The sequence below is a fragment of the Solanum verrucosum genome, unplaced genomic scaffold (assembly GCF_900185275.1).
Source record: "Solanum verrucosum unplaced genomic scaffold, falcon-dt-bn FXZP01000280.1, whole genome shotgun sequence".
Lineage (NCBI taxonomy): Eukaryota > Viridiplantae > Streptophyta > Magnoliopsida > Solanales > Solanaceae > Solanum > Solanum verrucosum.
In genome coordinates, this window is record NW_026019982.1 from 684,729 (window position 1) to 712,556 (window position 27,828).

General features: G+C 34.6%; 3 protein-coding genes and 4 non-coding genes across 7 annotated transcripts in view; 6 read left to right on the forward strand and 1 right to left on the reverse strand.

The window, feature by feature from the left end:
- Positions 1 to 22,209, forward strand: LOC125817651 (uncharacterized). The gene is made up of 19 exons (XM_049497213.1): positions 1 to 422; positions 4,462 to 4,536; positions 7,876 to 8,026; positions 8,105 to 8,173; positions 8,336 to 8,505; positions 12,649 to 12,786; positions 13,406 to 13,531; positions 14,380 to 14,478; positions 16,292 to 16,412; positions 16,581 to 16,644; positions 17,054 to 17,108; positions 17,196 to 17,320; positions 17,946 to 18,019; positions 19,814 to 19,863; positions 20,738 to 20,824; positions 21,174 to 21,224; positions 21,302 to 21,385; positions 21,637 to 21,687; positions 21,871 to 22,209. Exons 1-19 carry the CDS (start codon positions 96 to 98, stop codon positions 21,952 to 21,954), a joined length of 2,001 nt encoding a protein of 666 aa, XP_049353170.1. The 5' UTR covers positions 1 to 95; the 3' UTR covers positions 21,955 to 22,209.
- On the forward strand, positions 1,597 to 1,691 carry LOC125817782 (small nucleolar RNA snoR113). The gene has a single exon (XR_007442317.1). It is a non-coding gene; the product is annotated as a small nucleolar RNA snoR113 (small nucleolar RNA).
- Positions 2,027 to 2,121, forward strand: LOC125817783 (small nucleolar RNA snoR113). The gene has a single exon (XR_007442318.1). It is a non-coding gene; the product is annotated as a small nucleolar RNA snoR113 (small nucleolar RNA).
- LOC125817781 (small nucleolar RNA snoR113) lies at positions 2,449 to 2,543 on the forward strand. The gene has a single exon (XR_007442316.1). It is a non-coding gene; the product is annotated as a small nucleolar RNA snoR113 (small nucleolar RNA).
- On the forward strand, positions 2,916 to 3,009 carry LOC125817784 (small nucleolar RNA snoR113). The gene has a single exon (XR_007442319.1). It is a non-coding gene; the product is annotated as a small nucleolar RNA snoR113 (small nucleolar RNA).
- LOC125817657 (uncharacterized) overlaps positions 20,163 to 27,828 on the reverse strand; it is an 11,723-nt gene continuing 4,057 nt past the window's right edge. The window contains exon 5 of the mRNA XM_049497219.1: positions 20,163 to 20,175. The gene's annotated coding sequence lies outside the window, so the exon portion shown is untranslated. The remainder of the gene's footprint in view (positions 20,176 to 27,828) is intronic.
- LOC125817655 (ras-related protein RABA1f) lies at positions 23,203 to 27,348 on the forward strand. The gene is made up of 2 exons (XM_049497217.1): positions 23,203 to 23,650; positions 26,611 to 27,348. The coding sequence occupies exons 1-2, from the start codon at positions 23,430 to 23,432 to the stop codon at positions 27,041 to 27,043; spliced, it is 654 nt and encodes a 217-aa protein (XP_049353174.1). The 5' UTR covers positions 23,203 to 23,429; the 3' UTR covers positions 27,044 to 27,348.

Consider the following 27,828-nt stretch of genomic DNA (forward strand, 5'->3'; position numbering starts at 1 on the left):
TTTGGATTTTTTCCTTAAACCCTAAACCTCAATAAACAAGAGGAGTAAGATTTTGCAGAGAAGCAGAGCAGCCATTTCTCTCTTTCGAGTTCGAAATGGTCGGTCCATTGCTTCGATCTCTCTGGTCTACAACTAGGAGATCCTTCTCCTCCTCTCATTATTCTCATATCAAACCTTTATCCTATGCTCGAGCTTTTTCCACCGCCACAGCTACCGCTCCCGTTGGCTCCGCCGCCACTGCACCCGGCGGCGCTCTGGATCCCGACCGGCTCAGGAATGTCGCAGTTATAGCTCACGTCGATCATGGAAAGACTACTCTCATGGATAGGCTGCTTCGTCAGTGCGGCGCTGATATACCTCACGAGCGTGCCTTAGATTCTATCGACCTCGAACGAGAGCGCGGCATCACTATTGCTTCTAAGGTATTTAATTCCCTTACCTCTATCAATTTGCATTTGCCACTGGTTATGCGGATATTGTTGAAGCTTTTCTATGGCGAAGTTCATTTGTAGCTGCCTTTGTCATAAGTTTCTGATTAACAGAGACGGATCCAGAGTATTAAGTAGTGGATGCATAACTATATACAGATGTGTGTGTGTATATATATATATATACATATATTGACTTTGTTAATATGTATATTTAGTAAGAGGTGTAGTTACTGCATTTAAATCTTTGATGGACCAAAGAGTAAGAAATTGTAATAATATGATCATCCACCCTTGAATAATTCACTCTTTGTGTTTGTTAGGGCTAATTATAGTTGCTGTAAGCCTCATTAGGATTCTCATGCTAAAAGCAATGTGCTATGTAGTCATTTTTCATGGGTTAAAACAAATTGTGTTATCTAATATTAAAATAGAAAATGTTATTTGTTGGTTTCATTATATATGAAGGAATTCTATCTTGTTTGATGTATCTGTTGTTGGGCTTGCAATGTTTCCAGAGAAAGTTCATTCTTTTTTTTGGGAGGGGGGAGGTGACAGTGCATAGGTACAAGGCTCTACTTCACTAGCTTTGATAGTTTGGAAACGAGGTTCTTTTTTGTAACATACATGTTATAATTGGAGCTGGATTCAACTGTATATATTAAATCGGCTTCACTTGGTCCATAGCTTTTATACCAATTGAATTATAGGTGGATAGAGTTTTCGGAATAAAAAATGCATAAGCATGTAGTAAAGTCTACAGAAAAAGGTCCACACTTTCTGTTACTATGAAGCTCCCTGTTTCCTCATCCTTACGTGTTTACTATCTTGCCTTCATTGATAGCAAATTCTCATGTTTTTTTCAAGTCAGCCAACTGTCTCCTGCACCTTATTATCTTAAGATAAAAACCCTAGTTGCTAGACTTCAGATGGAATTGTTACAATCATTAGACCATGAACTGCTTTGTGATTCTGAAGATGCGTGACTTGTGAGTTTGACTCACTACAGTACTCACTATTGCGCCAGATTCTTTGGCTTTCTACTCGTGGTATTCAGAATTGCTCTGTGATCTTGAAGTTGCATGTTGATGTTTAATTACATGTGATGATGTAGGATACCACAATTGTAAGGGTTGTTACTATGTGTCGTGCGAACTACTGCATCCATTGGCAATGATGAAAAAAAGGCCGGACTTACTGCTGCTACCATGTGGTTGGTAGTAGAGTGATGAAAGTTACAGCTAGGTATATTTGCTGAGCCAGATATGGATGATGTTGATCTTAGAAAGTTTTAGCCAATGAGTTGGTTTTCTTCTCCAAATCTTTTGCCTGGTACTTGATCTGTGTATAATTTGATTTTTTTCCTTCTAAGACTAAGAGGTTTTGCGAGGACCACCAGTATGACTCTTTAGCATACCTTGAACTGCTCTTTGATTTTGAAGATGTGATGTGAGTTTGACTCACTACTCACTGTTAGTGGTATTCAGGATTGCTCTGTGATTTCGAAGATGCTTGTTGGTTTTCAAATACATGTGATGATGTAGAATATCAGAATTTTAAGGGTTGATGCTATGTGTAGTACAAATTGCTGCTTCCATTGGCAATGATGAAAAAAAGGCCGGACTTACAGCTGCTACTATGTTGTTTGTAGTAGAGTGATGAAAGTTACAGCTAGGTATATTTGCTGAGCCAGATATGGATGATGTTGATCTTAGAAAGTTTTAGCCAATGAGCTGGTTTTCTTCTCCCAATCTTTTGCCTGGTACTTAATCTGTGTATTAGTTTGATTTCTTTCCTTCTAAGACTAAGAGGTTTTGTGAGGACCACCAGTATGATTCTTAAGATTACCATGAACTGCTCTTTGGTTTTGAAGATGCTATGTGAGTTTGACGCACTACTCACTGTTAGTGGTATTCAGGATTGCTCTGTGATGCATGTTGGTTTCTAAATACATGTGATGATATAGGATATCAGTAATGTAAGGGTTGTCACTTTGAGTCGTATGAATCACTGCTTCCACTGGCAATGATGAAAAAAAGGCCGGACTTACAGCTGCTACCATGTTGTTGGTAGTAGAGTGATGAAAGTTACAGCTAGGTATATTTGCTGAGCCAGACATGGATGATGCTGATCTTTAGCTGATGAGTTGCTTTTCTTCTCTGAATTTTTTGCCTGGTACTTAATCTGTATATGGATTTGAATTTTTCTTCTAATAGTAAGAGGTTTTGTGATTGCCACTAGTGACTAGTATGATTCTTTAGCTTAGCATTCTGGTATTAGGAACCTCTCTGTGATTATGAAGATGTATGTTGGTTTTAAAATATACGTATATGGTTATGGTGCTTTAAGGTTCTTTAGCTTAACGTTCTGGTATTAGCAACCTCTCTGTGATTCTGAAGATGTATGTTGGTTTTAAAATACTTATGGTAATGGTGATTTTAAAAACCTAGAGCTTGTCACTATGTGAAAGCAAGCTACAGCTTCTACTGGCAATATGAAAGAAAGGCCGGACTTAAGGCTGTTACCATGTGGTTGGTAGTAGAGTGTTGAAAGTTACAACAAGGTATATTTACTGAGCCAGATATGGATGATACTGATTTTTGATAGTTTTAGTTGATAGTTGGGGTTTTTCACCCTTTTTTTCAGCCTTAGTCGATAGTTGGTTTCCTTCACCCTTATCTTCAGGGTTTGTTGTTGTTGATTGTTCTTAAACTGAGAGGTTTTATGAATGCCTAAAACTTTAACACATCAGAAAAAAAGTATTTTCACATTTACTGACATCAAAATTTGAGGTAATGTGAAATGATACTCTTTAAGATTTTTTGGTTGTGTTATATTTTGACAATTTTATTGCAAATTTTTACTCCTCTTTGTCTTATGGTTACACCATCTTGGACTTACAAGTCGTAGAACACTTCAAATGCATGATGATGTTATTTGAAGAGGGTAAAATCAGATAGAGAGAAAATGTAGTTTCCCTAAATCGAAAACTGTAAATGCTTTTTGTGGTAAACTATGTGGGTGTTCGGATTGACTTATTTTGAGTGGCTTTTGGCTTTTAAGCTCTTTTTTTAGTTTTGGAAGTGTTTGGGAAACACAAGAACTGCTTTTAAGCACTGTTTTAGGCTCAAAGAGTACAAAAAAAGAGCCAAAAACCAAAAGCTGGGTGTTCTCAACTTGTGGCTTTTAGCTTATAAGCCACTTAAAAAAAGCAATTCCAAACACCCCCTACAAAGGTAATATCATCATATAAAAAGAAACAAAGGCAGTCAGAATCATAGTGAACATAGAGTTAGAAGCTGAAATTAAGCGTCCGATTCTTTCACTTTTGTTCTTTCCCCTATGCTCTGAGAAGTTTCTTCAGAGATTTATTTTTGTGTTTTTTTTCCTTGGGGAGGGATTGTCCAAGTTCTTTATGGATGAGACGTATTTTTGAATGATGATCTCATACTTGAAAGCATATAGGCATAAATTAACATGTCAAATAGAACTACTAGATTTTGGGATAATTTGTGATGCCTTGGTTGATAATTTCTGTTAGTCTATTTTTTTTATAAAAAGATGTATTTTATTTTTATCCACTTTGTCTATGCTAAAATAAATGGCTTAGTACAAGGTTAGTTGATTATATTTCAGCTTAAGTCAGATCGTAATTGATTGTTCTTATCAACAGATAGTATATGGGTTTTAAAACAATAAAAAGAAATAGTCGTGGTTTAACATCATGGTGAAGAAGAAGTTATTTTGACTTTTTGAATAATTTGAGGTCATAAATTTGGGATGAGTGAAGTTTAAACTAATAGGCCGAATTGTAGATGTCATTTCACTTTTTGAAGAGGAGGATATTGTTTTTTTTTTTGGGCCTTGGTCTTTTTGTTTAAATTTATTTTTGTGAACACAAAATGGGTCACAATTTAAGTTCAAACATGGTTGCTTAGGTAGCACTGCTGATATCTATTCAAGTAAACCTCCATTAATTAAGTTATTTGGACCAAATCTGGGTGAGCTCTGATATGCTTTTAACACTTTTAAGGTTACATCCATCTCGTGGAAGGACAAAGAGCTAAACATGGTGGACACTCCTGGACACGCAGATTTTGGTGGTGAAGTAAGTATTTATTTTATGAAGATTTTTGGTGGTAAAGTGTTTTTATAATCTTTTTCATTTTGTGTTTCTTTCCTTAGTGTACAATCAGTCAATCACAGATATATAAATCACATAGAAGTTACCACAAGAATTGGTAATTAGACTATTACCTTGGGTTTTAAGTGTTTCAGTGTTTGAAAGTGATGACCATTGTAATTGATTTCTCTAAAAGCAAGAAGTTATTTCCAGGTGTCAGATTGTCTCTAAAATCAATAAATGGATCCTTTGGTATTGTGTTAATAAGAATCATAATTATTTCAAGATTTTGGGAAGTCATTCAGCTTAGTGAAGAGGAAAAGATGATTGATCGAGCTACTATTAGCTCTAGGGGAAGCTGTTTGTTGTGAATGCAAGGAAGTCAATTAATTTAAGTATTTAATTATATTTTTTAAGTAGATTTATTTATTATTTATTTATAATTTAAGTAACTTTATTTATTATTCTAGAATGGGGTTTATGTTTCATAGTTTTATAAGGATTAAGTTAAGCTATAGTTATTAGTTTGGAATAGGATTTAGGTCTCCTACTTTCATAAGAATTAGACTTCCTATTGATATAATAAGGGCATCTCCAACCCAATCCTCTATTTTACTCTCCAAATATAGAGTTCTCTATTTTTTCAGACAATCAACTCCAACCCAATTCTCTATTTTACTCTCTAAAAAGGAATCTTTTTCTCTCTCCTCAATATTATATTATTATTTATATTTCATTCTTATTTTCTTATTTCATAATATAAATCATTTCTTCTTTTTGCAAATAATCACTCTATAATCTTTACATAATACAATTTTTTTTTTTCAAATTCTTCATTAATATAAAATTATATTTTATTCTAAATTTCCAAATAACATAAATTGCAATAAATATTATATATAATACTTATTAACGAACAATGCAAATAAAAATGAACTCATTGATGAAATATAATTATATCATAAATATTGTATTCTCGTAAAATTTATTTTAAATTTTACATAAATACTCAACTTTTAAGACTATTAGGTTACTCTCATGAATAGGGGTGTGCATCGGTCGATTCGATTTTATGTATTATCGGTTCGATTTATCAATTTTTGGTTTTTAAATATGTTAAACCAATAACGAAACCATAATATATTTTATATCGGTTTTAGTCCTTACGGTTCGGTTTTCGGTTTAATCAATAAGAAAATATTTATAAAACAAATATATGACTTTTATAATAAATTTGATGCGAAAACATAATACTGTAACTTTACAATAATGCTCATAAAATAGAAACAATAATAACAAAGATGAAAAGAACTATACAAGCGTAACACAAAGAGAAATTAAGAGTAATATGGTTCTTACTTTAGATTTTAACGTTTTTTATAATGTGAAATTGTGAACTCAAAGCCATTGTGAAGTGTGAATTGAAGGCTAAAGGACAAAGATAGTAACTACTAAGGTATTAAGATTAATATAGAATATTTATGTACAAGTAAAAGTAGTAAATTACTAGTCTTAATGGGTTATCGGTTTACCCAATAATCCAATATTAAAAACCAATACCGAACCGATAACCCAATAATTTTTTTTATAAAACCATAAAAAATCGTTAACCCAATAACCCAATAACAATAAATCAATAACACTTTTATTGGTTGATTCGGTTTTTGCACACCTCTACTCATGAATGTTCTATTAATGTATTACGGAGTTCAAAATAAGCATTTTTTGTCCTTAATTTTTATGTATAGCTAAAAATTATTTAAATTAACAATTTCATCTTGTGTCCAATTATTTCGTGTACTAATTTACTTCCCCTATTCCATTTTGAACTATTGCATCAAATATTTGCATGCTCTTTAAAAAGTGCAGTTTAATAATTTATCAATACTACATAAAAGTAGATTGTTTGAATTATCATGTAATTTTTGTGCATACTTCATAATGAAAAATAATTATAATCTAAATTACATATTTAAATGACAAAAAAAAATTAAAAAATTAAATTAGAAAAATTGTTAATTCGGGATGAAAGTAGTATACTTATCAATAATGTTTTAGATGTTATATTACTTAGAAAATAATTACAAATATTAGAGACATAATTAATAATCTTATATAATATAAATAATATTAAAATAACTTTAAATTGCATATTTAAAGTGACCATTTCTTTTAAAAAATAAAATAGAAAAATTATTAATTTGGGCGGAAGTAATAACTTGTTGATAATATATTTTTAAATGTTATGTTACATTAGAAAATAATTACAAATGATAATAATATAATAGAAATAATATTATAATAATCAAAAAGTAAAATAGAGAGGTGAATAGTAGTTCTCCAAATTTGGAGAACTACTATTCACCTCTCTATAATTGAAGAATAGAGAGTGGTTGGAGAACCCATTCTCTATTTTACTCTCCAAATGTAGAGAATGGAGAGTAAAATAGAGATGGGTTGGAGATGGTCTAAGACTCCTATTTAAAGGGGCTTTTGATGAATAAATCAGTAAGTCATATTTCAGCAAAAAACAAGAGAGATTAGAGTTGTCTCTTCCATTGAATTCTAAGGTTTCAGTCTCCCTTTGAAGAGTAGTGTCAAAAAGTCTCCCTTTGAAGAGTTGAAGAGATCGGAGTTCTCTCTTTAAATGAAAAGGTTTCAGCCTCCCTTTAACGAGCTGAATTTATATATCGTCCTATGAATCGATCCTTCCCTAAAGATTCATAACACTGCTATTCCAGTCTTCTCCTTAGTTACATCCTTGAAAGTAAGACTGCTGTAAAAGAGATTCTCTGTGGTAAAGGTTCTCATGAGGATCCGTCTGGACAATACTTGGGATAGGTTTTTTTGCAAAAAATATTGAATAAGAACTTTGTGTAAGTTGATAGTTGTATTTTTTTTCTTTGTTTGAAGATTTATGAGTCTTATGTGTGTGAAAGAAGAGCTTTTCAATGAGAAGCACCTTCCCAACACTTCATTAAATTTTTTGAAAAAATCTCCTAAACAAAATTTTCTTTCACAAGCTTGATAAAATTTTCTTAGACAATCCGCTACTGTTTCTATTGTCAGCCCTTTTGCATTAATCTGATGTTTCCTTTGGATGGGAGTGAATTCAATTTTACCTGGTGAATTGCAATAGCTTTTGTTTATTGTTTATATGTTATCTTCATCATAAAAAAAAGGAGAAGTGGAGCTTGTTGTCAAGTGCCATCAATCTGACTTTGTCATGCGGTATTTTATTGATTTTTTATTCCAAGTGTTGCCTTGTGTTGTTAGGTTGACATGAAGAAGATTGTAAGCTTTTCACTTTTCATTTGCTTACAGGTTGAGAGGGTTGTTGGCATGGTTGAGGGAGCAGTCCTTGTTGTTGATGCTGGTGAAGGTCCACTTGCACAAACAAAATTTGTTCTTGCCAAGGCCCTTAAATATGGTTTACGCCCCATTCTTCTTCTCAATAAAGTAGACAAACCTGCAGGTATTACATTTCTGAGGTTATTCTAATCACAAGTTCTTTTAATGGTTTCATATTAACTGTTCAATTATACATATGCAGTGACTGAAGAGAGATGTAATGAAGTTGAGAGCCTTGTATTTGATCTTTTCGCAAACCTTGGTGCTTCAGGTTCTAGAAAATTACTTTCATAAAAATTTCTAAGTTCCTTTCTTCTAGCCAGTTGCTTGGATCTCTCCCTCCCTCCATACATGACTCCATATATTTAATAGTTTCTATGCATTTTAAATTTAACTCAACCTTTCTGATCGAACTTGTTTTATTCTATTCCAGAGGAACAGTTAGATTTTCCTGTTCTTTACGCTTCAGCTAAAGAAGGATGGGCATCTTCCACATATACAAAAAGTCCTCCTGATGTGAAGGATATGTCACAATTGCTCAATGCTATTGTTGGGCATGTTCCTCCACCGAGTGCTAGCCTAGATGCCCCTTTTCAGATGTTGGTTAGTATTGCATTTGCATTTCTTAGTTTATATATCATAATGAGATAAATAATTTAGGTGAATAGCCATTTATGCAACTTCGCAAAATTTAAAGCGTAGCAAGTGCAAAAGCTGGTAATAATTCTCATATATTTAAGCTTGCGTACATGTAGCTATTGTACATTTTTCTGCACTTTGTTGAGATACCTCCTTTTTTCCAAGTACCACTTCCATGGCCCATGGGTAAGAAATTCGTCCTTGCTTTGGATTCCCAAAGAAATATTGTACTTAAATTCCTTTATAATTGGCTAGAGGTATTACAAATGGAGAAGTTGCAGATGAATGCTTGTTATGCGAGTCTTATTTTTGTTGGACAAGAGAAGTAAATGATGTGTGTTAATAATCATTTGGTGATTAAGGGAAAAATATGGAAGATAGAAGTGAATACACGATTTAGTGGCAATTATCTTTTATAATTGAAAAAGAATCTAATGTCTCGTTGATTGAGAGAAAGAAATCGTTGGAGGCAGGTTAAGAAGTGGTGGTGCTGTGCAGAGAGCAGAACTAATCTAGATAAATTTATAATGGATATAATGCTGTAAGATGAGTTGATAAACATACCTTTATGAGTGGAGACAGTTTGCTTAAACAATCAATCAAAGAAGCCTAGCTAAGGAAAAAGTTAGGCAGGCTGTATAAATCTGACGCCCAGTCTGGTAGTGATATTGTCCGCTTTGGGCCTAGGCCCGCACGACTTTAAAACACATCACTAGTTGGTAAGGCCTGTTTACTCATATACCCCACATGTATTTTACCGATGTGGGATTTCTTATCTTAAGCTGGGGCATCACATACACCCCTCTATGGACTCAACCTCCTTGTTGAGATTTGCCCACCGAATGGAATTTGCTTAGACTCAGCACTGAGGTTTTCCCCGCTTTATTGGGATTTGCGTAAAATCAGTTGAACTTTGGCTCACATTGACAAGGCTGACACATGAGTGACTCTGATACCATTTGGACCACTAGTTAGTTCCATAGCATCGGGGCCTCTCGAGAGGTCCATCGGACTCTACATATTATTGGGGCATTTATCTAACATTCAACCACTTTAATGCCCCACTTGGTTATAAGCCAATGTTACTTGGCTCAGCAACATAATGTTGCGTCATTCATATTCTTATATCAGAATTCTCGATTGAGTCGTGCTTATGATCTTTCGCCCTAAAGCTCTTTCGGTGATCTTTTTTAGTTTTGAGAGTGATGTTGATAGTAGTTGTGTGATGATAGATAAGAGAGGGTTGATGTTTCTTATTGTGGTAGTGATGGTGTGCTTATTCCATCTAAGGTTATAAATGTGGAGGAAGAAGGGAATGAGGTTTTACGATGAGTAATAGTTAGATGAGAGTAATTAGGCGGTTTCTTGGTAGTAACACGTGAAGTTTTAGTTGGTAGAGATAGTTAGATGAGAGTAATTAGGCGGTTTCTTGGTAGTAACACGTGAAGTTTTAGTTGGTAGAGGTGATGAGAGAATGAGGAATTCTTAGAAGGATTGGCTAGTAGGAGTCCATGGAGTGGTTATAGTTCTAGGCTTAAATGTGGTTATAGTTCTAGGCTTAAATGTGGTGTTGATAACATGTGGATGAATGCATGATGCATTAGGTGCTTCTTGATTAGGACTCGAAGTTTTGTTGAATACGGTGATAAGGAGTAGTATTCTTTGGATGAGATTTCCCATAGGATGGTAAAGAGTAATTCCTTTCCCTCCCATGCTCAGTTTCCAAGGGGGAGATATTGTAACACCTCGAAAATTTCTAAGCTAAGGCCCGAACCATTCTTCATTTGTGTATAAGGTCGTATCGACTGATTCTTAAATTATTTTTAGGGGTTAAGGTCAATTATTTAGCGTGTGAATGGATTTGGTTATGAATTAAGGTCACTGTAATCCTCTAGCACAAAGTTGAGTTGAAGGCTTCCTTATCGATTGAGTTTTGATATAAGATTTTACTTAAGTCAACTTCAAATGATCATATCTTTTAGAATATGAAGAGTTAGGTGACTCATATCTATCAAATTAAAGGTATTTGAGTCTTCTTTTCAACACCACCAAGTTTGCAGCATTTAGAGTTTGGAGTAGAGAGTTATATTCATTTACTAATCTGATGCATGCAGTGGCGTAGAGAGTTATAATCATTTTACTAATTTGATGCATGCAGTGCCGTTTTGGCCGACGGGAAAACACTAAAAAGGGTCGTTTTTTGTCTTTGTACCCCTAAGAAAATCCTAAACAGATTTCTTGACTAATAAAAGGCCCAAAACAATCTGATTTTCATCTCTTAACCCCAATTTCTTCTCTCTCAAACCCCAAGGCAAAACCCTAAGGAAAATCAAAGCATAAGACTTCCAAACAAGATTCTTTCAAATCTTTTTCAAGGCAAGTCCTCTTCAAGAATTTCATTATTTTCAAGTTCCAACTCAAATTCCTTCATACGATTATGAATCATTAATGAAAATCTTAATTGTTGGCCATAGAGTTTTCAAGAAATTAATGCAAGTATCTCAACAAAAGTTTTCTTGATCATTCTCCTGAAGGTAGGATTTCAAGTCTTCCAATCAAGTTCTTTTTCGAACTTCTTCAAGAACTTCATTTAATTGTTGGCTATAGGGTTTTCAAGACTATTCATAGTGTTGGACTTGTTCGTCCTCATGCCTTGCATCTACATTCTGTCAGCAAAAGTTATGTTCAGTCAGCAATATGGTTCATGTGACTTTTAGGGTAAAACCCTAAACATAACTTTTGCTGACTGAATTTAGATGTAGGGAGTAAGGACGAAATAGTCTAACACTATGAATAACCTTTACATACCCGGAAGAACAAAGTTCTTGTAGAAGTTTGAAGAAGAACTTGATTGGAAGACTTGAAATCCTAGCTTGAAGGAGAATGATCAAGAAAACCTTTCTTGAGATTCTTGAATTAGTTTCTTGAAAATCCTATGGCCAAGAATTAAGATTTTCATTAATGATTCATAATTGTATAAAGGAATATGACTTGAAAATAATGAAATTCTTGGAGAAGGACTTATCTTGAAGAATAATCTTGAAAAAGATTTGAAAGAATCTTGCTTGGAACTCTTATGCTTTGATTTTCTCTAGGATTTGAGAGAGAAGAGAATGTGGGATTAAGAGATGAAAATCGGATTGTTTTGGGCCTTTAATTAGTCAATAAATTAGTTTAGGGTTTTCTTAGGGACAAAAAGGGCCCTTTTTAGTGTTTTCCCGTCGGTCAAAACGTCATTGCATGCATCAAATCAGTAAAAAATGGTCATAACTCTCTATTTCAAATGATGCAAACTTGATGGCGTTGGAAATAAGACTCAAATACCTTTAATTTGATAGGTTATGGGGCACCTAACTCTTCATATTTGAAGTTGACCAAAGTAAAATCTTATATCAAAACTCAATCGATAAGGAAGCTTTCAACTCAACTTTATGCTAGGGGATTCTAGTGACTTTAATTCATATCCATTCCTGCACAAAATAATTGACACCTAAGAACAATTTAAGAATCACTCGATAGACCTTATACACAAATGAAGAATGGTTCAGGCCTTAACTTAGAAATTTTCGGGGTGTTACAATAAAGTCAGGAAAGAAAGAATTTAGTCAATTTACCAATAGGTGTGAAGTCAATTCAAATGGACGAAGAGGGGGAGTGGGGGTGGTAAGGTGCTCAAGATATAGGATTTGTACAAAAGAGCTGAAAGATTCCTCTGACCACTTATCTGATCCATACGGTTCCTTTCGAAGAATCTAATCAAAAGATTCCTCTGACCACTTGTTATCAAATACAACAGAGGAGGTGATTTTAGACCTTGCCTAGTGGCTAGGTTATCTTCCGTCCTCTTTGAAAGGTAATCTGCAACTTAAGAAATAAGCTCCTCCATCTTTGTTTGACTCATTGGATCAACTTTTTATGTCTGGGGCCCTAATGAGATGTACTGCACCATTGAAGGACCTCTTTGATTTGTTGTTCATATTGGATAACTTTCTTTATTTTTTTGGGGTTCACATTCGTTTGATGATTTTCTATTCTTGATCCTTTCAGAATCTTCATACTTCTGTGTTTTATTTGCCTTGAGATGCTATGCTTAATAGTTGCTTTCAGGTTTCAATGATGGAGAAAGATCCTTATCTTGGTCGTGTTTTGACGGGTCGTGTAACTTGTGGAGTTGTTCGTGTTGGTGATAAAGTACAAGGGCTGAAGAACACAGACAATGGAACTGTAAAAATTGAAGAAGGAAAGGTCTGTTGTCTCCAGAACTAAGGGAATATCTTCTCTGTACTATTTTTGTAACTTAAGTATGTTTTAAGATGCTAGAGGGATATTTGAAATTCTAGTAAATTGTTGTGTGTATAGTGTCATCAAATCAATTTTCCAATTTTGATCAAAATTTGAGGTAATCAAACTAAATTGAACTCCACAACATGGGTAACTTTATGGTGTCAAATAGTCAAAACCATGCATCAGAGAATTAGGTGTAACAGAATTTTTATCATGTGATATGTTTCTGTGGTACTTTGATTAACATAGGAGATTAATAACTTAAATAATCTATTTTATGAGGTGTTGATTGTAACTTCCATGGCTGTGTCACAGGCAACTTTATTATGTGTCAGTAAGTCATCTTTTTAGAGGAAAACTATGGTTATTGATAGCTCATGTAGATTCTGATGAAGGTATTTTAGCACTCAAAACGACTTATTTCAAGCTTGAATGTTTAGGACTATATTCAGGATCTATTATTTAGTTATTTATTTACTTACTATTGGAATTCTAAGCCCTGAGCTAGTGCCATGCTTTGAAATTGTCACCTAATTTTCATTTCTGTTCCTTTCTTGTTTACTGGTCAAAACTTTTATAGGTTGTAAAGCTGATGAAAAAGAAGGGTATGAGAGCAGATCCAGTAGATAGTGCTGGTGCAGGTGACATAGTGTCCATGGCAGGTTTGTCAAGTCCGACAATTGGACACACAGTTGCGAATGCAGAGGTATGCGACTTCTTCTTCATTTAACGATCCAACTCAATTCTATTTGTTTCTAAGTCGTGTTATTTGTTCTATTGCTCTTTTTGATATGGGAATCTCGTCACTGTGTGGGTGGAAATTCTGCTGGCATTATTTCATATAAGATAAGTTTCACATCAAAGAAGGGAAAATGCTGTGCACAATAGGAAAAGGCACTTCAGAAGCATACACAAGAGTTCATAACATGAAATCCTATGACCTCTGAAGAAATTGTAGTCACAACTTCTCCTAGATAAACATCGAGAGCATTGTGTTTTGAATGTGGAAACCAACCTTTTCATGCCTTCAGACCAACTTATACTGTCTAAAGTGATACTATTGAGGCCGTTCTAATTTTTTTTGCTGTAGGTAAATTAATTACAATAGGAAGTCGTTTAAGTGCAATACGATGGTTTAAGTAATAATTATTAAATGGGCTAGGTGTCATCTTTTATTCCTTAAGTCGTTCATGCTTAAAACTAAAATCAATGTACAGATATATCCTTGATTGTGGAAGTTTAATTAGCTACTACCAACTGTTTAATTTAATGTACATTTTGGTCAATTGATTCAGAGTTAAGACCAAGGAATAGTTGATATCTAAGTCGTTATTGTTACCACTGTTTTACTTCCTTTTCCTAAATTTGACTAGTCTTTATTAACTTGATTAGATGATACATTTTAGTACTTGTTTAATAATATTTTCCTGTTTGTGTTTCCTATTTTATGTCCACGTGTTATGTGGTTCTTGATCTTGTAACATGTCACTGACACTGAATTCTTTGTGAGCTAAATTTCTTAACCTTTTCTGCAACTTCTCTGAAATTTGATAGGTTACGACAGCGTTGCCCACAGTTGTGCTTGACCCCCCTACCATCTCCATGACTTTCGGTGTCAATGATTCTCCCTTAGCTGGTTCTGATGGTATTCATGTAAGTATATAATTTTCCCCGCTCATTTCCTATTTGTGAGATCTTTGTGTCTAGTTGCTTCTGCTTTCCAGCTGCATATTCTGTGGAGGGTCATAGTTGATGGTCTTTCCCCCCTGTAATTCTGTGAGGATGTCTCCGAAAGAGACTCCCAACTCATCCATTATTTTTGTGTCAAAGCATCTAATGTTCTTTGTAAATTTTGATCTTAATTAGAATATTTTTTCCTTTTTTTTTATTTGATCATTTCTTTTGATTGAGGTTGATAATCTATAGTTTTGACTTTTGAGGAAGGACATGGAGGTGAGGTCTCTATCTTAAAGAAAGAGATCAAATGGTAGTTTGAGACAAACTTAAGATAGAGTTGTTGGCAGATGTATCAGTCCAAAGGGAGATTAACTGAAGCTAGGATGTTGATTTTTTGGGGATACTATGATAATTGACAGCCTCTGTAGTCTGTAATTTGGCAGTACAAAAGTAGTGCTGGAAAATGGATAAAAGATGCAGGTATCCCTCCAACCTGCCCTGTTAAATACGGGTTGGATAATTGATTTGTTTAAACTGGATCATATCCATGTAACCAACCATAAAATATGGATATCGATAGTGCAACTCACTTTATATGTGAAGAATCTAGCTGCGTGAAAGGTGGAAAACTTTTACTTCGCCGTCAGTCCTCCTGTGAACTGTTCTTTAACTTAAACATATAGCTGACCACCTTCATCAACAAAACATGAGCAACACTTGTGTCATATAGAGCATAGAAAAATTGATACAGTGAGTCACTGAGTTTTTACTTTATATTTCATAAGCCAAGGCTAATTCTCAGCCGCAAAATTGGGCAGCTGGTTCCAGTTCCAAAATGCGATACTTCAAGATAGGAGGAGAAAAAGGGGTGGTGGTGGGGGTGGAGATATCTATCATATGTATATCGGTTCTTTGTTTTTGAAGTTTTGCTGCCTTTTCAGGTCTTCTACAGTCTACACCAAGCAATGGTTAATATAGATATTCATATAAATCCGATTTTTATCTGTCCTAGTTATGGATGGTTGCATAATTTATCCATTTTGTCTAAACTGTTTTCAACCTGCCCATATCTGATCCGACCCATCCATTTGCCAGCACTAGTACATTGATTTCTCTTATAACTTACCGTAATTGTATGCTTCACTATAACAAAGACTGCCTATTATTTCTTCTTTACTTCCTGTAGCAGAAACTGAAATTGACTGCAGTTATTGTTATTGAAGGGTTAATTGTACTACAGTTTTAAAAACATTTTCTGGAAAACATCAAACATATAATTGGGAATGGAGAATGAAGATGTATAGGATAGGGTGGTCTGTATGCAGAGTAATTGATGGGCTCTCAGATTCCCAACAACAGCTAAGCCTCAGTTCCAAATTAGTTGGGGTCGGCTATGTAAATCCTCATTTTGTCGTTTCAAATGCCTCTACTGGCTTTTTATTTGATACGTGTGAGAAGTATTAAACTTATATAGGTTATCAAAATATGTGGGAGATGTAGTGAACTCATAGATTGTTTCTTCTAATCAACAAGCATTCATTTAGAAGACTGCTACCATTATTGAAATATAGCATTCTGGAACCAGTGTCCATTCGATTAACACATTTATTGAATTTTTGAGCAGAGATTTGTTTTGGCCTGAAAGAAGAAGAGAGATGAGTCCATTCGGACTTCCAAAAAATTTCAGAAAGCATGAGTCCTTATTTTTAACTGTCTGGGCAAATGTGATTGGTGAAACTACGGGTTCTTTCTTCTGATGACTGTCTAAAATGTTCTGTACTTTTTATAGTTGACTGGAGGGAAAATTGGTGACCGGCTGCTAGCTGAATCAGAAACCAATCTTGCCATAAATGTTCTCCCCAGTACTTCAGAATCATTTGAAGTGCAGGGTAGAGGTGAACTTCAATTAGGTGAGTTGTGTGGTGTAACAACCTCTAACAATGTTGTCAGTATTTGTGCTCGTCTCATATGTGCATAAGGGACAAAATTAAACCGGATCAAGCAGTCCACTGAATTCTCTCTCTAGAATTTTACATACCACCTAACTCTTTCTTTTTGTTTTTTCTTGTTCATCATAGGTATCTTAATTGAGAACATGAGACGTGAAGGATTTGAGCTCTCTGTCTCCCCACCTAAAGTCATGTGAGCTTCTTTGTCCTTATTCTAGACTGGTTTGCTAGGAATCACATCTTGATATGCCTGCATACTCTTATTCTGTACTGTTAACTTGTGAATTGGTAAATGTTATGATTATATAATAATTCAGGAGATACAAAACATATAGCAAAAAGGACCAGAGAATTATTTCCTATCATGGAATGGTCTTTTGATTAAAGCTTACCAGAACTAGACATACACGTCTAGTCACATATTCCAGTATATGCACATATTTACATATCTATGGTTGACAAGACATGTATAGCATCATTTAAGACAGTATTTTTTGGTGTCTTGAATGGCCTAATGATATCTGTGCCATTGGTATCTATTATTCACCAGTAACCTTGGTGATAAACTGCTAATATTGCATTTGCAATGTCTGTATGTTTAGGTACAAAGTAGAGAAAGGTACTAAGCTTGAGCCAATTGAAGAAGTGACTATTGAGGTGCGCAAGTCTGCATAAACCTACAGTATTGTCTTTTACTCATTCAGAATTTATACCAAACCTCTTGGGACCATCTTCTGTTTCTAGGTTGATGACGAGCACGTAGGTTTGGTCATGGAAGCACTTTCTCACAGGCGGGGTGAAGTTACTGACATGGGCCCTGTTCCTGGCAGCATGGGAAGGACTAGAATGTGTCTGACATGTCCTTCAAGGTATTTTTTTCAGTTGTTCTTTGCAGGTTTTATTACTGTATAGAGCATGATGATACGTAATTAGAAGATTGGTTTTACCTCCCTCACTTTATCTCTGCCTTTCGGAATAGTATTCTGTTCATCCCTCCTTGCATTTCGTGGATACATTATGATACTGATTGATCTTTTAATATATACCGGAAGGTTAGTTATCTGAGCATTTTTTGAGTAAGGTAAAGTACTAAATAGCTACATTTATGAGTCTTATCTGGGCATATTATTTGTTCTCTATCCTCCTTTTATCTTGTCTTTGTTTTTCAAGGTATACCTTTTTTTTTTTGAGAAAGGTAACATTTTTTCAAGGTATACCTATCGACCCAGAAGTATGGGATTAAAATATGACTAGATTATTCTTTGGTTAACAGAATGACAAAGCTAATTGCCAATATGTTGAAATGATTAATCAATGCATTTTCTTCGAAGATCGTATTAGAGGCAACTAACAAATCTGTAGATTTCAGATTCATGCTACCTTTATGTATTCACATTTCACACCTCGTTTGTATTCAGCATGTTCTCAATCTTTGATGATTAATTTCATTGTTTAGTTTGTGTCCTAATTTTAATTTCCCCTGACCTATTGCAGAGGGCTAGTGGGCTATAGAAGTGTGTTCAGCAGTGACACCCGTGGCTCTGGATTTATGCATCGGGCTTTTCTGAGTATGCTTTTCAACTTATCTTACTACTTTTCTGACAAGTTTATCTGACAATTTCTCCAATTTCGTGCTGTGCACGTCACAGTAGGATCTCCATGCCTATTTATATAATGATAGCAAAACTGCAAAAGAAAAAGGTAAGTATGTGCTAGCAATATGTGGATGTGAGTGTGTCAGCTCATTTGAACTTTGTAACAACACATTCTTGTCTGGTATTAGATGGTTCCAGAAATTATATGGGTGTTACAAATGTACCCCTCTTTATATCCCTGTTCTTTCTTTGAATCCACCTTGGGTAAACCATCCCCCTTTTTCTTTCTTAAAATTATCCTCTGTGCTTTTGGTCGGCTGAGGTTCTTCATGAGCCAGTTTTATCTTTGACAGGGAGCAGGGAATTTGCATTCTTTGTCCCTCAAATGTTGACATTCTGGTTTTGGTCCTTGTGATATATGACTAAGCATATTTAACATTCAATTAATATGTGTCCTTCTGGTCCTTCTATATAGGGAATATGTTACATTTACACTATTTTAGAACTATACTCCCTCCGTCCCTTTTTAGTTGTCCACTTTAGAAATGGCACACAGATTAAGGCAACAATGATTAGCATAGTGAAGTTACAATTTTACCCTTTTGACAACTTTTCACTTCAAAATTACAACCACTTATTTGAATTCAAGTGAAATAAATTGGAGGGAAACAACATACACTTTTACAATTTTCAAGAAGTGTAAATAAGGGTATAATAGGAAAAAATTTGTTGTCCTTTCTTGATTTGTCAAAATGGACATCTAAATAGGGACAACTAAAAAAGGAAATATGGACAAGTAAATAGGGACGGAGGGAGTATTACCCTCATGAATAAATGGATATTAAATTATGTAACAGTTAATATAACTCTTAGTCCCTCAAATATCAACATATTCTGATTTTGGTCCTTGTGATAACCACATTTAACCTTCAACTAATTGAAATATGCATTTTGGAACCCTCTCCTTGTGGAGTCACCACATTCAAATTGTTTATTGTTACATAATTTAATATCCATGTTTTAGGAGGGTAATATAATTCTAAAAATAGTGTAAATGTACCATATTCCCCTATATGGAAGGACATCTATTCTTTGAATGTTAAATATGCTTTTAGTCATACATCACAAGGACCAAAATTAGAGTTTACTAATAACTGAGAGGGGGAATTTGATATCATCATGCATATGGTGGTCTGTGTGGAGAGGAAGGACTGGAAAATATTTTGAAGATAGATCCAATTCCATTCACAAAGTAAAATGGAATTGTTTAGTATTTTTATTTTTTTGGTGTAAACAATTATGTATAGTGGATGTAGATCAAATTATAGAGTTGATAGGAAATTTGTAATTTTTGTGATGAATTTTGAAAGGTAGCCAGCATGTCCTAATGCTGAAGAATACAAAATTACCAATTCTCAAAAAAAAAAAAAACAAACAGTGTTACTACCCCTGATTTTAATCGACAGTCAAGAGTAAAGAAAAGCTTCAATTGTCATGCTGATTTCTGAATAGGCACTTCAAAATAAGTTATTTCCCATTTTGACTTTTAAGTATTGATGCAAGGGTTATCTGTGCATAAACACAATCAATTCACGAATACATATATAGAGAACAAATTTTCATTCAGCAAATGCCAAAACTCTAGTTCTTTTGGAGTTATTCTTTAGCCTTTTTTCTGTATATTTTAATTACATCTAATGCATGTTTGAATGGCTGCTATATGGTTTTAACTTTTCATTATTCTTAGCTTCTTTCTCCTTGGTGCAGCTTATGAAAAATATCGTGGTCCTCTTGGAAATGTCAGGAAAGGAGTTCTAGTAAGCATCCTTACTACCCTGTAAAGACACGTTTGAGATTTCTTTCTTTATTCCTCTTGCCATCTTCAAGATGCTATTGTTTCATAATTGTGAAGTACAAATAGCGTGTGTCCCTCAGTTCTGCCTGGGATGTCTTTCATCTCCTATTCTACTCATCTTAAAGTATGTTCAGCCAATTTCTACTTTAAATATTGTGACCGCTGCATAAATGTGTCCCCAATAATTCAGTACTTTCTGTCTGTTGGCCTGTTACAACTTGTGACTTTCATGGTTCATAGTACCATTTCTCATTTTCATGCCTTACAATGTGTAGCTGCCTAGCTGGTGTACTGGAGCTTGTATTCCAGTACTCTCCAGAATGGTGTTCTTGAGATCCTTTTACATTCCTACCATGTTTAAGAGACTAGGAGCCTTTGGATTGGCTTAAAAGTTGGTCAAACTTATTTTCAAGTCAATAAAAAAAGTAAAAAAACCAAAAGTAGGTCTCCCCTGGTTTTTATTTTGACTTAAAAGTCATTTAAGTTTGACTTTTTATTTTTTGACTTAAAAGCTACTTTTTTTAAGCCAATCCAAACGGGATCTAGGTCTGAATAAATCTATCATTTTTCTCTCAAAACATCTTTAATTGATCCCAAAATTCCCTTGAATTTTATGTTCTCTTCCCAATTGTCAAGTATATTTTTTTTGAGTACATCAAATGCCGCTTCCATTAGCCTTTTGAGGCAGTTTAGCTCAGATTTGAACATATGTCTGGAAAATCCTCATATCACACTTGTATTTGATATACTATCTTCTGTTTTTCGACAAAGGATATATATATATATCTCTTGTTTCAATCTGTGGATAACTGTACCTCATTCTATTGATTGAACAGGTATCAATGGGACGTGGGTTAATCACTGCTCATGCATTGATGGGTTTAGAAGCTCGTGGAGTTCTCTTTGTGGCACCTGCGATGGAGGTGGTTCAACTGAACTCTTTTGTCCTAATTTCTTTCCTTAGTGGTCAACTACCAAACATTTGTGTGATCTCAAATATGCATGACCTGGTACTGATAGCTTTGATGTTGATGCCATTCCAGTTGTGATCACTTAAAAGGGGTGATTAGGAGATATTTTATCTGTGGAATGTATAACATATTACAGGACCAGAGTCCTTGCAATATGAGGGCTTATAAAATTCTAAGTATTGAAGTAAGGTAGAAAACAAAATGTGTATACTATCAGGGATCTTGACAGCGTTGTCAATCACATGCTCTTTTGAAGAATATAAAAATATTTTTATCTTACTTTGTCTTGGGTAATATGCAGACATATGATGGCATGATTATTGGAGAACATTCTCGAGATACAGATCTTGATGTAAGGAGCTGTTATTTCATTTCTTACAGTGTGTTTGTCATGTGCATTTGTGACTCTTGGGTGATTGCATGAAACAGGTCAACCCGGTTAAGGCAAAAGAACTCAACAATATAAGGTGTGCTAGCAAGGATGAGAATGTCAAGTTAACTCCACCTCGCCTTGTGAGTTTCTACTTCGCTTGTACTTCATCCAATTGCAAAACTTTGTGCTGTTACTTTTACCTTTCTCAGGAAAAAAAAAATCCTTGTACTTTATCATATTTCCTAATGTGAAGCATTCAAACAAGTTTAAGAAATTTAGAACTTCACTAGATTGTCCATCTTCAAAAATCTCTTAGCTAAAGGATTTTGTAGTGTTTAAGCTCTGCTCCTTCCGGTTATTGATAGTCTGACATTCGATGGTTTTGTTTCAGATGTCTCTCGAAGAAGCCATAGGATATGTTGCTTCCGATGAGCTTATTGAGGTATCTTTATTATTTGGATAATGACTTTGCATTACAGATGACACTTTCTATAATACTTCTTTCGAATAATTGGTTGTTTCTCTACATTAGTGTAAATTGGTGATTAGAATGGAAAATAAAACTAATTTGGTATTATTTTTCGTTAAACCAAGGAAATAAACCTATGCTATTAAAAATGTGCAGGTTACACCAAAAGCCATTAGGCTAAGAAAGAGATACTTGGAAGTGAACAAGAGAAAATCAATGAGCAAGAGGCCCAAGGATTGAAGTATTTTTCCTCTATACTGGTCAAATATTTAGCCTCACATTTTGTATACATGAAATTTAATTATCTTCACCTCTACTTTAATGTTCCTTCTTTATACAAATCTTTACAATTATATAGATAGGGAAAAAAATTGTATCACATAAATATTCTTTTTCAAGCACTCTATCGGGAATGTATTTCAGTGTAACAAGCTTATTAAAAGCAGAGTTACCGAAAATAAAATGCTTGAATGCAATAAAATTTTGTCCAACTTTGACCCCTCCCCTTTCTCATCGTTCATCCAATTCACGTGAACTAATTATACTGAGTATGTTATTGTTAATTGTATTAATTAGTACTATACGTCATATTTTGGTTTAATCTATTTCTAGATTTTTACTTGTGTGCACGTCCCCTTTCTAGTACTAATGTTTTACAACTCATAGCAAGCTGCCAAAGACAAGTACCCGTGACCATTGATTAGTTATGCTGCTCTTTTATTTGTCGTTATTATGTTCGTAGCACACATTTGAGTATTTCTGTTTCACACTAATAGAAAAATTTAAATTAACGTGGTACTCGGTGCTTCTAGTTGAATTAAAAAGCTTTGTTTTCACCTACCCATTTACCACTTGAATGCAAAAAAACCTTTGATTTCTTCACCAAATCTAAAAGGGATCCAACATTTATTATACTGTACTTCGACTCCGCCTTCAGTGGGGTGGAGGTAGAGTAGTGCGTTGGGGGGATTGGGGGAAAGAGGGCTGGAATTAAAATGAGGCATGTTGAGGATGAAAATACTGTCATCGTAAAATGTTATTTCTTCTATTTGTAGTAGGAATATTTTGTTCCTCATTTTTTAGGAACTTATCGTTTAAAGAAAAAAAAAAACTTTTTAAATTTTAACTAACCAGATATAAAAAAAAGTGGGATGCATTTTTTCCCTACCAAACACACCTATGTATTACTCCATATAATAATAAAATGCAATAATACCCAACTTAGGTACTGTTTCAGTTTATTACTTATATAATTTAAATAAATTAGTGGGCAGTTGCCGTCGATGTCAGACAATCAGAATATATCCGTGTCAAAATAAATATTGATCCACATTCTATTAGTGTGAACCACTTATTTTATTTAGTTGTATCTAAATCTACCAAGTTTACAAGTTTCTATAATAATTTAAAATTATTACATATATAGTTATAACTGTGCTTACATTTAAATATTCTAATAATAATATTTTATTCCTAGAAATTAGTAAGTATTTTTTTATACCCAATGAAAACTCAAATTGTGCCTATTTTGAACTTGTAGAAAAGAAGAAAGTCAGAGACTTAAGGAGGGGGGATTTAAGAAAAAAATAAAATATTTTTGAATAAATCTCCCTCTCTCTCTTTTTAAAAATTAAAAAGCAAGCGGTGCCTCTTTCAGATCTCTGTTTTTCTTCTATCGTACTCCGTGCCTCCAAAAAAAAATCCTTTCTGAAAAAATGGGGGCATACAGAGCCGACGACGATTATGATTACTTGTTCAAGGTGGTGTTGATCGGTGATTCCGGTGTCGGAAAATCTAATCTTCTCTCTAGATTCAGTCGTAATGAGTTCAGCCTTGAGTCTAAGTCCACCATCGGTGTTGAGTTCGCTACTCGAAGCATTCATGTTGAGGATAAGGTTGTTAAAGCTCAGATTTGGGATACCGCTGGTCAGGAACGGTATGTCCTACTCTTTTCCCTGCTCATTACGATATATATGTTTATCACTACTTGGAAAATTGAAATTTGAGATCTACTGTGCTGCTTTGTACTTGTGGATGATTATCATTTTCTGATAAGTTAGATCAGAGAGCTAAGTGTAAGATCGTTAGTATAGGAGGGATTGGAGTCCATTTGAAGTATTGACGGATGTAGATCCAGTAGTTTAGTTAGTTTCTCTGTGATAATTCGTGCTAACTTGGTACAAATTTGTGTGTTTTTTTTTTGAATTTTTTTTTGCTACATATATACAAAGATGAGTCAAAGGCAAATGCATATGAACATACTGGCTATTCCACACTTGTGGCTGCCGTGGTTATTAGCGTGGTTGATTTTGCCTTTTGTAGCTACATTCAGTACTTAGGCTGAGATGCTTTTTGTGAGCTGAATCGTAATTAGTGGAGGGGTAAACTGATAAAGAATGGTCTGATGAGATGAGAATAATAAAGTTCAAAACTTTTAGTCTTGATCTTTAAGTGCTCCTGATTTTAGGCAAGCTCAACAACTTGTCCAACTCATATCTTTACTAGTTTAAAAGGGACCCGAACTAATTATGATCTGTAACCATCTTGCACTGGTGATAGAGCACCTCAACCACCAGCTGGTAGGTCAAAGCCCTGTAGATGAGGGCAAGTACTAAGGGGTCATTTGGTGTGAGGGATATGAATAAATAGTCATGGGATAATATTTGGTTGTCATGTTTGGGATAACTTATCCCACCATTTATACCATAGTGATGGGATAAGTTATCCCAAGATAACTAATCCCAGGATAATTAATTCCGGGATAACCTGTTCCCAACCAAACGACCCCCTAGGAATACATTTGATCTTCTCAGGGTGTGGTATCATCAGATTTCTGATATAGGAATTTTTAATTGAAATGGTGTGTGTTGAGTGACAAATCCAATAAATGGGTCTGTCAGAATTTTCAAGACCAAAATGGTGAGAACACATTGGCTGTGGAGCATCTTTGACATCCAAAAACAGACGTTCGTGAAGTGTGTTTGCACGGAAGGTGCCCTATGAACGATGAGTCTTCAGTTTATGCCAAAATATGTGAAAGGGTCATCCATTGTAACACATCTTCAATGAATATTTTAAAATCCCAAGAATATGAAAAATGTGCTTTCTTTGCACTAATTTGAGCTGAGATAGTCGGCTTTTACAGACTTGAAGGGTCATGGATAGCGTGACACTTTCAAGGAAATTACAAGGTGTCTTATGCTTATAGAGCAGTAACAACAACATACTCCGTGTAATCCCACAAATTGGGGGTCTGGGGAGGGTAGCCTTTTCCATAAATATTAAAAACTCCATTTCTTTCCTATTTTCATCAGATCTAAGATCCCCCTTTCATTTCCACCATTGTAATAAATTTATTCCTGATATAGCTGATCACAAAATAAAAATAATAGGCGAGGTGATTCTATGTCGTGGCCTAGCCTACTTACACTATGTTTGGATCATTGTTATCCATTGTATTGTATTGTATCGTAACTATATCTACAATGTTTGTTTTGATTGTTACTTAAAATGTATTGTATTGTATTGTTAAATTTCGTTGTTACGTAACAATTAAAAGCCCTATTTTATGGAACAACCGATTTGGTGTGTTTCCATTGTTACTTAATTTCTTTTTCCAATTATATCTTTACATAATATTTCAAAATACTATTTTAACCTTTACCTTATATTATTTAATTCTAGTCACACTTCCTACTCTAGAATAATTGTGGATATTTTAGTAAATTTATAAATTACAATACAGTACGATACAATCAAACCAAACAATTAAAATGTTATTAAACAACAACAAACAATACAGTCTAGCCACACATTGTATCTACCATACATTACAGTACAATAGAGTACAATACAATACAATACATTATGAAACAATGGGTAACAATGATCCAAATAGAGTGTTAGACACAAGCACGTGGTGGGTCTGCAGGAATGAGCCACCGGATAAATACACTTCGCCTCGTTCACCCTCCCCTCCTCCACCTTTAGAAGGGCCTAAATGGAGAATCCTCCGACACCAAGAAGCTGGAGTTTTATTAAATAATTTTTTTAACGTATTAGATGAATGATCTTCATAGTATATGATCTTTTTTTTTTCTTATCTCGGATTCTCAAAGTATAGGATAATTTGTACGTATTTATATTTTAGTAATTTATGAAGTTATTGTCTTTCTATATATTTGTTGGTGTTTTTATTTTTTCCATTAATAATGATGATCAATACAATTGAAATTCGGGGAACTTGAGGCATGTTTGTCTGAATTGCAAGTCTTAGACTTTGAATATTTCAGATAAATGCGACTGGATGGTTCTTTTTTTTTTTAAAGCCAGTGAAGTGAACTTACAATTTTTTTTGGGCAGTAAAAGATGCTTTTTATGAGTATGATGTAGCTAATACACGACTAACCCAAAGTATATTAGGGATGCTCTAATTTTCGGTACCTATAATTTGTATTTGACATGTCGTATGCTGGTGAGATACTGCTTCCCCAGCCATCTGTTTTGTTTCTACTCTCTTTTTGCCCATGAATTCTACATTTTAAACTTTTAAGGGGTCGTTAATTATTTTATCTCATCTTCCATATGGCATAACTTATCCCACAAAATGGTTGGACTAAACAATACACACTATCAAACATAGGATAAAATATCCCGGGATTATTATCCTTGTCCCACCAAACGACATCTAACTTGATATGAGATGTAAAGTAAATTCATTTCAAAAAATAGAAGTTGCACTTTGTTGGCTTATATCTGAACTTCTTTGTGTCCAGTAGACCCATATATTGTGTAGTAATCTTCTTTACATGGGATAGTTTTAATATTTTAGTTTCCTCTATGGAAATGTTATGAGTTCATGTATCATAATCTTAACTGATGTGCTCTTTCTTGAAGATATCGAGCAATCACAAGTGCTTACTATCGAGGAGCTGTTGGTGCATTGCTGGTTTATGATGTCACTCGTCATGTGACTTTCGAGAATGTTGAGAGATGGTTGAAGGAGCTCAGAGATCATACTGACTCGAACATTGTCATAATGCTTGTGGGAAATAAGGCCGATTTGCGTCACTTGCGGGCTGTATCCACTGAGGATGCTAAGGCATTTGCTGAGAAGGAGAGTACTTTTTTCATGGAAACATCTGCTCTGGAATCCATGAATGTGGAAAACGCCTTCACAGAAGTTCTCACACAAATATACCGTGTCGTGAGCAAAAAAGCTCTTGAAGCAGGAGATGACCCAGCAGCATTGCCCAAGGGACAGACCATTAATGTCGGAAGCAAAGATGATGTTTCAGCAGTAAAGAAAGTTGGGTGCTGTTCTTCTTAAAACAAGGACTGATCTGGATGTTGGAAGATGTTCTATTCCAACTTTTGAGTTAAAATTTTCATGTGGCAGTGGTAATTCTCCTATTCTGTACAATGAATTGACCACATGAATCGTTAGCCGTGAGTGCTCTAGTTTACAGATGCTCAAGTTTGAATTTGAGCTCTCCCTTGAGTTCCTCAGCATTCTTTATCCTTGTTTCTATATTTATCTTAGCTTAGTGTATGATTGTAGTATAGCTTCTTATGAATATCTTGGATAGAGTGAATTTTGATTGCAAAGATTGAACTGAGACATGTTTGAACAGATGCTGTCCCACTAGATTTATCAAAATCAATCATATGTTATTTTTAATGATGTTATTTTCCATCTATCATTTCACATTTATCTATAGTTATATATATTTGATTTCATAGACGAGCATAGTCTTAGGTGCAAAATGGATCCAAGAGCTAACATAATAAGAGGCCACAGGTACTTCGATGGAGGTCAGACTAGAGAGTAAACTTTAGTAGCAATCATAATAGAGAACGCTTGAATCAGATTCACCTATGCTGCTCGGATCATTCAAAAATACCACCAGGTGTGTGTCAAATCCTTCGAATGCTATGCATTTTTTTAGGATCTGATGCGCTTACCAACATTTTAGAGAGTCCGAGCAACATAGGCATTCATTCATAGTCCTCTTATATTAAGAGGTAAAACTCCATGAACATCTTGGGAGATTCCCGAGGAGAACGCACAATGAAGCACATTTAACAAATTGGAGACACCTGAACTCTAAATAA

What these genes read in the sequence shown, in the direction of transcription:
- LOC125817651 (XM_049497213.1), top strand. Translation starts at nt 96, where the DNA reads ATGGTCGGTCCATTGCTTCGATCTCTCTGGTCTACAACTAGGAGATCC. An exon ending in TAAAGTAGACAAACCTGCAG is followed by an intron (nt 8,027 to 8,104) that starts GTATTACATTTC and finishes ATACATATGCAG; the next exon opens with TGACTGAAGAGAGATGTAAT. An exon ending in ATGTCAGGAAAGGAGTTCTA is followed by an intron (nt 19,864 to 20,737) that starts GTAAGCATCCTT and finishes TTGATTGAACAG; the next exon opens with GTATCAATGGGACGTGGGTT.
- LOC125817655 (XM_049497217.1), top strand. Translation starts at nt 23,430, where the DNA reads ATGGGGGCATACAGAGCCGACGACGATTATGATTACTTGTTCAAGGTG. An exon ending in GATACCGCTGGTCAGGAACG is followed by an intron (nt 23,651 to 26,610) that starts GTATGTCCTACT and finishes TCTTTCTTGAAG; the next exon opens with ATATCGAGCAATCACAAGTG.